A 12,645-nucleotide genomic window follows, 5' to 3' on the forward strand; every position below is an offset into this window, starting at 1 on the left:
GGAATAGGCAGTGGCTATTGGCCAGTGGAGGCTGTGCTGGGGGTGGGCCAGTGTCCAGATACTTCACCCCTGCTAGCGCCCAGGCACTGGTGTCCAGGGTGGGTGCTGGTGGCAACCAGCCAGGCTGACAGCAGCCTGGTGCCCAGGCAGGGATGTCAGAAGACTCAGGTTCTTGCCCTGGCTCTGTCAACAACTGGCTACCCAACATGTGCCCTTAAGCAAGTCACCTCTTCACCTCTCTTGGCCTCAGTTTTCTTGTCTGTAAGACAGGGTTGTCATACCTGCCCTTGTCACGACCAAGAGGAATCAGCCGAGTTGTGTGACCAGGTTGAGAAAGGCTGAAAAAAGTGTGCTGTTCCACTATCAGGCTGGCTCTGGTGACAGTGGCCACAGACCGGGTGCTTGATGCTGTAGAGGGTCTGTCACTTCTCAGGTCTTTGTTGGGCACCTGCTGTGAGCAGCTCAGGGAGCGGGTGCCGAGATCCAGGATGGATGGTTCAGAGCCAGTTCCCGCCCTGGTGGAGCTCCCAGCCTTCCCAGGCAAGGGGCACTCTGGGGCAACTCGGGCGTGGGGCCAGTGACACAGGAATTTCCTCACGGGGACTGTGGACAGCCCAGCTGGAGAAATCATGCTGTTTAAGTGACCCAGAATGTGTTAGATATGAGTAAAAGTCCTACCCCAAACTTTGTGCTTCAGGCTCCTCCTTCCCTGGATCCATAAGCTCTGGGATCACAGAGCGTGAGGGGTGGCTCTTGGTGGCACTGAGGTCTTGGGAGCCCCTCTGCCCAGCCTATTCCAACACAAACCGACCCCCAGAGAAAAGTCTAGAAAAGCCGCATGTGGCCCTGTGCGGATTTCGTGCCTGGCATTAGTACAGTATGTGTCACCCTCTTTTCTATTATAGATAGACACAGTCTCTCCATGTTATATATGAGGAAACTGAGGCTCAGAGGGGATACATCCTTTGCCCAAAGTTACCCAGATTCATGATAGAGCCAGGACTAGAACCTCCATTCTCTGACACTGGCCCCAAATAAGACCCCCCTGCCCACACTCACACATACATTCCTCTGTCTCCTCTGGGTCCCCGTAGGAGTGACTGTGACATCTGTGGAGGGCATGCCCTCCTTGCTCTGGCTGGTGGGGCTTCCTGAGGGTGTGTGTCCACCCCTGAATCCTTGGGGCCCTTTCCCCTTGAGTGCACGCCATCCCAGGAAACCTGGCAAGATTGTCACTCTGGGCAGCCCCAGCGCCAGCCTGCGGGAGGGTAGGTGCCCATCTGGGATGGCCCGGTCTGTGGGGGTCTTCTCCCTTTGCTCTCTCATCCCCCTCTCTGCACCTCTGGCACAGGCCAGTCATGGGGGCGACCTTCATGTGGCGTTTGGGTCTTTGGGGTCTCTTGGAAGCCACTTCTGCCACGGACGCCCTGAACCGAACACCCTTCCTTGGGTTTCCTTTTCAGTACTTTCTCCTGTAAACCTGGCTCAGTGTATATTGCTCCCTGTCTCCTGCTCTCTACTCTTTCCAGCATGCCTCCAGCTTTGGGGGAACACAGTCCTGGTGGTCAGAGGTCCTGCAGGGGAGGTAAGGAGCCCGGCGCCACTGGCATGGGCTGCTCGGTCGCGGGCTGTGCTAGCTGCCTGTCCCCCAGTGACCGCACATGGCCTCCCCTTGCCTGCCTCCTCTCTGCTGTCCTCCCTGTTCTGTTGCCGTGACTACACCTGCTGCTTAGCATGCTGAGGTTCGCCTGACCCTGCGCGTGCTTGAGACTATGCACGAGGCCGTCAGTGTGTGCATGATGTTGATTTTCCTGGGTTTGGCGGGATCTGGTGGGTCTTTCCATGCAGAGTCGAGGCCACACTCAAAAGGGGATGAGGACACTGGCCATTGGTCCTGACTCCATCTGCAAGCATGAGTGTGGTGGCCGCAGGGCCTGCAGAGTTCACTGGATGTTGATGTTTATGGAGCCCTCTTTGCTGAGCGTGCCCTCACTGAATCCCCACAGTTAGCTCCGTGGCAGTGTTCTCTCCCCTCCATCCCACAGGTCAGGAATGAAGGCTGGAAGAGGTGAGGTGACTCGTGCCAGTCTCACAGGAAGTGGCAGAGCAGGCTTTGAACCCAGGCAGCCAGAGTGTGTACATGCCCTGTGATGCTGCTCAGAGTCTTAGGCTGAAAGGAGTCAGAAGCGATCTAGGCCAAACCCTCATGTTACAGATCAGGAAACGGACAAAAGGGAAGCAACTTATCCAGGACACCAGTCAGCTTGTGTGTGAACGCGGGCCCTCTGCCCGCAGGCAGCCTCTGGCCTTGGGCTGTATTCCACCTGCAGGGGCCTGACTGACCCACTCCCAGCGCTCCTGGCCGGGCTGTTGTGCCATGGCTTCATTTACCATGTTGCATTGGATTCTGCTCTGTGGCTCCATTCGGTACCATCTGGTGGGGCAGGGAGTGTGTCAGGCGCACTGGCTGGAGGGAGGAGGACAGGGCCCGTGTGTTGCAGGGGAGCCTGAGCTCGCCAGGCCGGGGGTCTCAGTGGGGCCCGAGTGTGGGCATCCCACATGGAGGGAGGTCAGGGCCGGGCTCTGCGTCCTGCACCCCCACCCTCCCAAGACATGAAACACACTCCGCTCACCCTCCTTCCCCTTCAGAGCAGAAGGGCTTGGCAGTGGTCCCTCTGAGACTTCGCTCACAAGGACTTGGCCTTCCGCTCAAGTGGAAAGTGACGTGCATCTGTGTGTTAGACCCAAAGGTGCTGTGTGACTCTCAAGGAGGCTTTGGACACCAACCGGGAGCTTGAGGGAAAGGGGCAGGCACGGCTTGCCCAGAGAGCAGAGACGTTATGGGTATGTGTATGTAGGGTAGGGGTACGTGACCCTCCACCTATTCCAAGGCGAAGAGTTATTGTCCATGTCCAGTTTGTTCAGAACTAATAGAAAACCACATTTTCTCATCTAAGTTAGAAAAATAAATCACCTTTTTGAGATGACTGTCATTTCCACATCTGGGTGGTCTGTGTGCAGCCACCAGCATTCTTTGTCCCCCAGCATTTTAGTCACGCCTGTGCTCAGATGGACCAGGTCCTGCCGGGAGTAGAAGACTGGGTTTTAGAGCCTCTCAGTGGCACCTGGGAGGTGGGCTGGGCCCTGCCGGAGGCTCTGGCTTTGGGGGAAGAACATCTTCCTGCGTCCTGCCTCTAGCTCCTCGTGGCTGCAGAGAAGCAGTCATGTTGACTTGTCTGTCAGTAACGCCTTGTCCTATGGCCATCTGCTCCCAGGTCACCTGTGGGCCCTGAGCAGAGCTGAGAGCTCCTTCCCTGCCTATCAGAATCCCCCATTCAGTCCTTCATTTCCCAAGTACCAATTCCTCGAGGCTCTCTGGTGCACCTGACGTTTGGTGGCATTCCCAGAAACGTGAGGTGCAGACCCTTTTCTCTGGAAGCTGAGCATCCGATGTGTGTGCAGGTGAGGGTGAGGGTGAGGGGGCAGGGTTATCGCGTGTGCACTGCCCAGGAGCTTCTTAGGAATGCAGATCTCAGGCCCTTCCCCAAACCTACTAAATCAGAATCTGTACCTTAGCAGCGTTCCCGGCATGCACACTGCAACGGGAGAAACTCTGCCCTGGAACACCTGTTTAATAAATGTGTGTTGACTGATGGGCTAACCTTCATCTCTACTCTGATAAGTGGTTGTTATGCCCATTTTATGGTTGAGAAACTAAAGCTTGCCCAAGGTCATATAGCGTGTAAGTAGTGGCCCTGAAGCTTGCATCAGACATATGGATGTCTCTGAAGCTTGCATCCTGCCCACCACAGAGGAGCCCACCAAAGGGTGATGGGAAACAGATTATAGTTACCTCCGAGACAGGTTCACATAGATAAGGACTTTCTCCTCTCCGAGCCTTCTTAGCCCTGCATTGAGTAGCCCCAGTGAAGTTCTGCACCACTTTACCCGGGCGTCTGCTTTCCTAGGGCTGTGGTTTGTGGGTGAGCAGAAAATTTGCTTTTGTAGTTCAACCTAGCATCAGTCATCTTGGTCCAGAGTAGAAGCCTGCTCCTCTCCTACCCCATTCCCCAGGCCCTGCCATGGCCCCTTTGTGACTCTCCTCTGACCAAGCTTGTCAGACCAGGGGAAGGCCCTGGGAAAGGAAATGTTCCTGGCCTATTCCAGGCACAGGTGACAGATATATATTTTGGATGGGGAAGTCCCACTGCCATCTAGTTTGTTTGAGGGAGGAACATCTTCCATTTACTCTGTATTAAAAGCACTCTAGAATCCTCTGGTTTTGAGGCCCTCCTGGGAAGGCCCGTCTGCAGGGCTGCTCACTCTCGTGAAGCCCTTGGCACTTGGGTCTGTGCTGGTGGCTGTGAGCCCTGTCTTCCACCAAACTCCAGGTCCCTGGACGGTGGTCATTTCTTTTGCGCCCTGAACCAATCTTCTCTTCCTCTTCTCTCTTCGCAGAACACCACGTATCAGCCACATGAGTTCTGCTCCTGGTCCCTGGCATAATCCATGAAGTTCTTCCCTTTTTCTTGGGCCATCGTCCTTGCCTGTCACACCATTTTTCTTGACTCTGCCATGTAGATGAGTTCTCACATTCCCTTGGGACACAGTTCAGGTGCCAGGAGCTCCCTTGGCTGTTCAGCCTGCAGCATTCTCCCTCCCCCCAATGCACTCGGACCTCGGCCTCACTCGCGCACACCACCCTCCCCAGTTGGGGGTCAGTATGTCCCTCCCGCCAGCAGTCTGGCCCCTGTGGTGTATCTCCCATGGTTCCTGGCCCACCTGCTACAGGGGAAAGTAAAATTTGCCAGCAATTGACTCAGCTGAGGGTGCCAAGATGAACAGTTAGGGTCCCTTGAGGGATGGCAGGCAGGTGAGCAAAGCCGGCCCCTAGTGTGCTGTGGCTCTGGGAGAAGCAGCTGTTCGGGAGGAAGACCCCAGAGGGCGCGGGTCTGCAGCTTATTACCCCGGCCTGCTGGGGCAAGCTAGCGGGCTTCCTCCTGGCCATGGTGTCTTGGCCGTGTGGTTGCCCCTAGTTCTGTCCCATGGGAAGTTCTGCTTTGACTCAGCCTTTTGGCCACCTGAGAGGGGCATTTGTAAAGAGTCCCCTCTGGACTGCTGCCCCTGGGCAACCCAGCCTGGATGGGAGTACAGCACTCGATTACCTTATGGGTGCAGTAGTCCCAGGCCTTGTCTGCCAGGTTCGGGGTCTGTCTGGCTCTACAGCTCCCTGAAACTCCACAGTAATAAGCCTGTGGGCAGTTGGCATTGGATCATCTTCATGGATGAGAACCCAGAGCCAGAGATTATGTTGACTCAGAGTCCTTGGATCTGGATCCAGGCCTCGAGTGTTTTCTGTCGCTAGGCAGCCGGCCTCAGGGCTCCTCTCAGCCCGGCCCTCAGTGAACTGGGCTAGGGGGGCATGTCCTTGAGCCCTAGTGGCACGGTGGGAGCGCAGCACAGGGCCCTGTGAGTCTTGGCGGGGGCAGGCCTTTCCCAGGCTCCAGCCTTATCTGCTAATCGAGTCCTGTCTCCCTGCCTCCTCTGGCACTGCCTTCAGCTGGGGCAGAGAATTTCCAACTCCAGTTATCTGACTTGACTCGTGGCTGTCTTGGATTGTTGTACACAGGCCAAAAGGGTCCCTTAGCAAAGCTTTGTCATTCGTAGAGGCTGCCAGGAGTGAAACTTGTAAGGTTTACTTTTTGTGGGTCTTACCCTGGGCCCCAAGAAGTATCCAGTGTAGGCTAATATCCTGAAATGTCCTGTCTACGTGCCCTAAAGCTCCAGCCTCCATGGCCCGGGGTCTCACTTCAGGACAGAACAGGCTGTGCTGCTGCTGTGTATCTGGAATTATAATTCCTTAGCTGGGAGGTGGCAAAATCCTTACTGCCCCTCCCTGACCACAGCCCAGCCAATCCTGTATTTCAAGAATTGTCCCTCTGATACCTGCTTCTGGGATCAGTTTTTATATAATCAAGAGTTATAGTCGCAATGAGAAAATGCAACTCCAACTAACTGGAAAAGTAACAAAAAAGGAGAGGGAGGGACTCAATATTTAGGGGCCCATGGAACTAGAAAGTTGTTTGGGTAGACTGCATCAGGCATAGCTGGATCCAGGGGCTCAAAGAGTGTATTGGGGTCTTTCTCAGCAGCCCCACGGGTTACGTGTTCCTTGCAGCACAGCACTCACAGCCTCAGAAGGAGAGGCTGGGGGAAGGTCCTCGTGGACCTGGCTTGTTCTCATGCCAGTGTGGTGACCAGTATGTAGGGTACTGGGTTGGTTCCAGGAGTGGGATATCCTCCACCTGAATCTTGTGAACTGAGTTAGAGAACTGGTTTCTCAAAGGAAAATCAGGGTGCTCTTACCCAAGGGGGCGAAAGGGATGGAGGCAGAGCCTCAGAGCACAGGCAGAAATAAGTGATTCACCTCGGGTTACGCCCATGGTGGCAGGGTTGGGATTTGGACTCGCCTCTGACTCCAGCTTTCGGGCTTCCCCGATGCCCAAGGTGTACTTGTTTGGTTGAGCCATTCTGTTCCAGAGGGGGAGGTGAGTGACATCCAGCTAGCTGTGGAGGCTTCCTGGGTGAGCTGGGCGGCGATCCTGGCCCTGAGGATTGAATGATCCCCAGCGGAGTGGACGAGGTGCCTTCCGGGTGAGGGAGGCCGCAGGGCAGTGGAGGTGGCTTGTTTGCAGATGGGGTGAAATCGCACCCCCGTGGAGCTGGGGGGGGCGAGCGTGGGAGGGATTGGGGAATGAGCACAAGGGCCAGGTGGACCCCATGAGAGGGCACTGAGAGTAGAGAGCCTGGCAGGAAGGTTCAGCATGTCCCTTTTGGCTGGTGTTCTAGAACTTTAGCCACTGGTTGCCACACCATGAGGTGCGGCACAGCCCCTTCCTGCTCAAATCGGGCTCACCTATTGGTCAGCGCAGCGCCTGGGTCAATCTATTTATTGTAGAGTCCAGAGCTGAGCAGTCTGGGCTCTAGCCCTAGAATGAAGGTTGTGTGGATTCAGGGTAACACGTTATCCTCTTGTTGCTTTAAGCCCTGGCTTTGGTCGGCATCCAGGGTGCTCCAGGACCTGCTCTTTCAACATCTCAAGCCTTAGCTGGTTCAGCCCCAGCGAGCCCTGGTGCCACTGCCCACGGCGGAGGGCCGTCCACGGCAAGTGGTGTCCTCCTGCTGTCCTCAGGCCTGTGTTCTTCCGTCTCTCCGGCACTAGCTCGGTGTGCTAATGACGTGGAGCGTGATCCCACTTCTCCAGCCTGAAGCCCTGCAGACCTGAGTCACTGGCACCTAATTTGGGGCTCGTTGTGGCTCCACAGATGGGCTCTGGCCCCTGGAGAACCAGCTCTGCCCCGTGTTTCAGCCTACCTGGCCACTTTCTCGTCCTACTTGCGCCCAGCACCAAGGAGGGCCTGGTGCGCTGCCCCAGTCCACGTACAGTCCTGCAGGGAGACGCTAGGCTGTGATGCTGCTCTGCAAGGTCAGGAAAATACAGAAGCAGCTGTGAGGACGATCCGCAGATTCTCATCTCAACCCTCGAGGTTGTTTTTTGTTTGCTTTTTTCTGTTCTCTTTTGGTCAGTGCAACCCCAAGCTACTCTGCTGTCACCAGGCTGCTCCCAGGACACGATGTGGTGGCATAGTCGGCTTTTGTGTTTCGTTCCTGGTATGGCAGGAATTTGCTGTGGATTTTGGCCTCCTCTACAGAGGGGCATAGGCTGTGTGCCTTGTGGGGAAAGGGGCCTTGCTCTTGTGGAACTCTGCCCTGGTACCCAGGTGAGAGCCCAGGTGAGAGCCTGGCTTCCAGGTGGAGAGGGAGGAGCAAGCTGCTGCAGGGGCTGGGGCTGGGGCTGGGAAAGAGGCCAGCTGTGCTGGTGTGATCGCCTGGCCTTCCTTGAGTGCCCTCCTGGGCTGAGAGATACGAAGCAGGACAGGATGCATCTTCTATGGGCTGGGGTGGTGGGGACGAGATGGTGAAGAGAATCACAGGAGGGGGTGTGGCGTGGCACAGGCAGAAGCCAGGGTTTCCCTGTAGCTCCTCCCGGCAGCCCTTGCCTCTGGTGGGGCTGGGGAGTGTGGACAGGCTGTGGGGGTGCGATTGAGGAGCCTGTCCCCTGCCAGGGTGGATGGCTATAGCTCAGTCATCAGGTACACATGTGAAAGGTGAGTGAAGAGCCACCAGGGGCTGCCAGAGCCTGAGGTTTGGGTCACCAAGGGGAAGAGAAGGCACTGGGAGTCTGGGCCAAGAGAACAGAGGGTGTCAAAGCCAGAGACCTGGGACTGATCTGTTTTCCCTGAATTAGATTTCTCATTTGTAACCCTGGAGAAGGGTTAAACCCCTGCCTAGGAGGTCACTGTGAACATCACTTGGAAATGATTTCTAAGAGCATATATTCTACTCTCTCTAATATTTCATCTAATTTAATGTCATGACCACATTACGATCTAGGCATTGTTAGTAATTCCATTTTTTGTTTGGGGAAACTGAAACCTAGAACTCCGTAAACATTTTGAGCTATATCCTTTAAGTCTTTTTTTCTATAGGTTTTACGTGCTTTTTAAAATAAAAATAAATTCATATAGTCATGCTTTATAATCTGCTTTTTTAAAAAAGTTAATATTTAAGAGTCATTTTCCAATGCATGTCTATAACACTGTAAGTAGCTTCGTAGCATTTCACTATAAGGATCTATCATATCATAATTTTGTGAACTTGTCTCCTGTCATTGTTCCTGTATGCTAAATCCCTCTTTTTTTTTTTTTTTTTTTTGCCATTATGAATAATGCTGCAGTGGATAGTGGATATCCTTGAAGCTAAATTTTTAAAAAATCAATTTTTTTTAAAGATAAATTCTTAGAAAGTAGAATTGCTGGATCAAATATGCATTTTTTTGGACACTTGATCTAAGGAGCCAAATTGTCTGCCTTTTTTTTTATTAAAAAAATTGTGTTAAAATATACATACAAACCATAAAATTTACCATCTTAACAATTTTGAAGTGTACATTTTAGTACTCTTAGAACATTATTGTGCAACCAATTCCAGAACTCTTTAACATTCACATAATTGTGCAACCAATTTCCAGAACTGTCCTTATCTTGCAAAACTGAAACTCTATACCCATTAAACAGCAACACCTCTTTCTATATTCTGTTTCTGTAAATTTGACTACTTAAGTACTTCTTATAAGTAGAATCATACAGTATTTGCTTATTTGTGTCTGGCTTATTTCACTTAGTGTAATGTCCATAAGGTTTATCCATGCTGTAATATGTTTCAGAATTCCCTTCCTTTTTAATGCTGAATAATATTGTATTATACATATGTATATATATGTATACACACGCACCACATTTTGTTTATCTGTTCATCTGTGGATGGACAATTGGGTTGTTTCCACCTTTTGGCTATCGTGAATAACGCTGCTATGAACAGGGTTATACCGGTATCTCTCTGAGACCCTGCTTTCATTTCTTTTGGATATATACCCAGCAGCGGAGTTGCTGGGTCATATGGTAATTCTATTTTTCAAGTTTTTGAGGAGATGCCGTATTGCTTCCCACCGAGGCTGCACCATTATACACTCATGCAGTCGCCTACTCCAAGTGATCTGTGAGGGTACTCCCTTCCTGGCCTTGAAGCTCGCTCCCTGAGATACAAGTGAATTGCATTTTTCCCTTCTTCCCCCCCCCCCCAGAGTACCCAGCTCTGGGCTTAGCCCTCCCTGAGCACTGCGGGTGCCCTGTGCCCTTTGCTGGTTGGGCAGGCGGCAGCAGGGGGTCCACCCATCTGGAAAGAGCCATTCTGTTGCAGAGGAAGCTTTCTGCTCTCCACCTCTGCATCCAGTCTGCAAGGCTCCAGGCTCCTAGGGTGGGGCTTCTTGGAAGGGCGGCTACCTGGGATGTGATGAGTCATCTCAGACTGAAGGCACTGGGACCAGCCTGGTGTCAGGATCAGTTTGGCTTCAAACCCAAAGTTCAGAGTTTATGAAAAAACAAGCCCTCTTCTTGAAAAGGGCCTTTCCTAGAGCAGGGTGTTGGCACAGAAGGGTCCCTCTGCGGGTGGGAACCGTGAGGCAGTGCCCCGCACTTCCTGGCAGGCCTGGCTTCCTGCCCACCCCACAGGGCTGCATTACAGTCCCTGGAGCCCTTGAGGCTGGACTTGGGAGCAGCCTATCTCCACCCTGGATCTGGTGTTGTGGTTTGGCTACTGGTGCAGAAAAGCGCTCACAGGGCACAGGGTGAAGAACCCAAGGGTTGGAGTCCCTGGGTAGGTTTCCAATCAGATGTTTATAGACAGGAAAATGGACCTTCATATTATGCAGAGAACAAATGTAAGGTAAATATGCCCCTGTAATGGGCAGAACTGGGTGACTGGACTGTGATTTTGCTTAGGAAAAGCCATTGCTAGCTCCAGGAACCTTTTTGGTTTTATGTAGATTAGAAATGATTTTATAGAGGACCACCTCTACTCTGACCTTTCATTTCTCTGAATCATAACCGCTTCCTTCAAAAAGGAATTATCTCCATCATTTTTAGATAAACCTTTAAACAGTGAGATGCACAAATCTTAACTGTATAACATGATGAGTTGGATTAGGGTAAACACCCATGTAACCAGCACCCTGATAAAGGTGTGGAAGATGTCTGTCACACAGAGTTCCCGTGGGTCCTTTTCCAACCGATCACCAAGTCAGCCCAGGCAACCACTAGTTGTTTCCTGTTAATATAGATGCATTTGCTTTTTTTTTTTTTGAATGTCATATAAATGAAACCATACAGCATGTACTTTTTGATGTCTGGCTGCTTTTACACAATATAATTTCTGAGAAATTCATCCATGTTATTGTATATTTAAGAGTTCTCTTTTTAAAAAAATTTTCTGAGTAGTATTCCATCGCATAAAAATACTACAATTTGTTTATGAATTCTCCACAAACTATTCTTTAAATGGAGAAGGAGAAACCCCTCCGGCTCTACACCTAGCTTGTGTGCATATGCTGTTCACCTGTGAGTGCTCCGCTCACGGCCTACACACTAGGCCCGGGCTCCCCCTGGGGTGCAGAGATCAACCCAAAAGGGGCAGGGAGGATGTTGACAGTGCAGGAAAAGGCACACACGTGGGAGAGACAGCCAAAATGTTCTGATGGTTCAGAGGTAAGCAGGCTTAGCTGCCCCTGGGAGGGCTGCAGAGGGAGGTGGCTTTGCTTTGGGCTTTCAGGGAGGAAGAGATTTGGAGTTCTCAGGGAAGCATGGTAGGGAGGCCCCTGCTGCAAGAACAAACAACTGAAGCGCAGGGAAGGCGGAGGCCCCACAGACCCTCGTTCCTGGATTCACTACTTTGCAGTGGCCAGCCCAGCAGAGGCTTGGGGTTGCCAGCTTGAACCTCCCAGCAGCTGGCATCGCCCCTCCTGGTGCTGGACCCAGAGGTGGGGCAGGAGGGAACCAGCCACAGCGCATGTCTCTGGGGACCACAGGGCAGCCGTGTTAAAACAGACCCGCTCTGTGCTTTCCGGAGTTGGTGGTATTCTGCCATCTGCAGCTGGTCTCCTGGGCCAGCCCCCGAGCAGTTGTATGTTTGTCCACCTTCCTGCACGTCTAGGGAGGCGGGGTGGCCCAGCTCAGCGTGAGCGCTGCGGCCTGCCTCCTGATCCTTGCTCTGCTCCTCCTCCCCTGCAGTCCTCCACAGTGAGGGCTTTCCTCCTGGTCGTCAGGCATTTGGCACGGTGACGCCAGGTGACCCGGGTAACGTGAATCTTTGTGTTGAGCAAAGGCCTTCACGTTCTGTGCCTGCCTGTCCCCAGGCTGAGACACCTGACCTTTAGTCACTCCCCAGGACTTAGTCACACTCCAGCCTGGCAGAGGGCAAGGTCACTGAATCTGTTTGCGTTGGACTCTAGCTAAGAAAAACAATCATAATTCCTTACTTTGTATTTGCAGAGCACTTTGTACTTTGTCAGGCATGATCAGGCTTGTGGTTCCTGCCAGCCAGTGCTTGTGCGGTACCTACTGTGTGCCAGGTGTGAAAGGTGAACACGGTCAGGTTGATGCCTGGAAGGAGACTGCAGTCTGTGGGGGAAATGTGTGAAGAAATGAGGACACAGGACTGTGTGTAGACTGGAGCTCAAAGGAGCGAGTGGTTGGTCATACCAGGAATATCAGGAAGGGTGTCCCAGAGGAGTGGGTCAGAGGGTGAGTGGTGATTTTGGGGAGGACTTGGTGGGGAGGGTACACTCCAGGGGGGAGGAGCAACTTGAGCAAGTCAGGAAGGCAGCCCCCAACCCAGCAGAGGGGAGCTGGAGGTTGGGGTGGATGTGGTGGGTGGGGTGGGAGTTGAGGCTGGGGGTGACAGGGTGGGCCTAGAGACCCTGGTACGGACCCCCTGGGGACTGGAGTGGAGTGAGATTGGAGGCAGGGAGGCCAGCTGGGAGGCTGCCGTGATCATCCACTCAAGAGGTGAGCGGTAAGGCAGTAGGAGGAGGAGGAGGGGAGGTGGTGAATGTCAAGGACTTGGGTGTCAGGTGGGTGTCGGGGCACGTAGAGTAGGACATAATGAGGGTTATACCATTATACATTGCCTCAGTCAGCCCGTCTTGAGCGCTTACTGCATGTAAAGTGCCACACGGGCACAAAGACAAGA

General features: G+C 52.9%; 1 protein-coding gene across 4 annotated transcripts in view; it reads left to right on the forward strand.

Annotated features, from left to right (window-relative positions):
• TTC7A (tetratricopeptide repeat domain 7A) overlaps nt 1-12,645 on the forward strand; it is a 127,690-nt gene that overhangs the window by 14,268 nt on the left and 100,777 nt on the right. The window contains exon 2 of one of the 4 annotated variants that reach the window (XM_020288581.2): nt 1,464-1,585. The exons of the other annotated variants lie outside the window; for them this stretch is intronic. Coding sequence (XP_020144170.1) covers nt 1,531-1,585 — 55 coding nt within the window. The 5' untranslated portion in view covers nt 1,464-1,530. The remainder of the gene's footprint in view (nt 1-1,463; nt 1,586-12,645) is intronic. 4 annotated transcript variants of the gene reach the window in all.

The sequence above is a fragment of the Microcebus murinus genome, chromosome 3, assembly GCF_040939455.1.
Source record: "Microcebus murinus isolate Inina chromosome 3, M.murinus_Inina_mat1.0, whole genome shotgun sequence".
NCBI lineage: Eukaryota > Metazoa > Chordata > Mammalia > Primates > Cheirogaleidae > Microcebus > Microcebus murinus.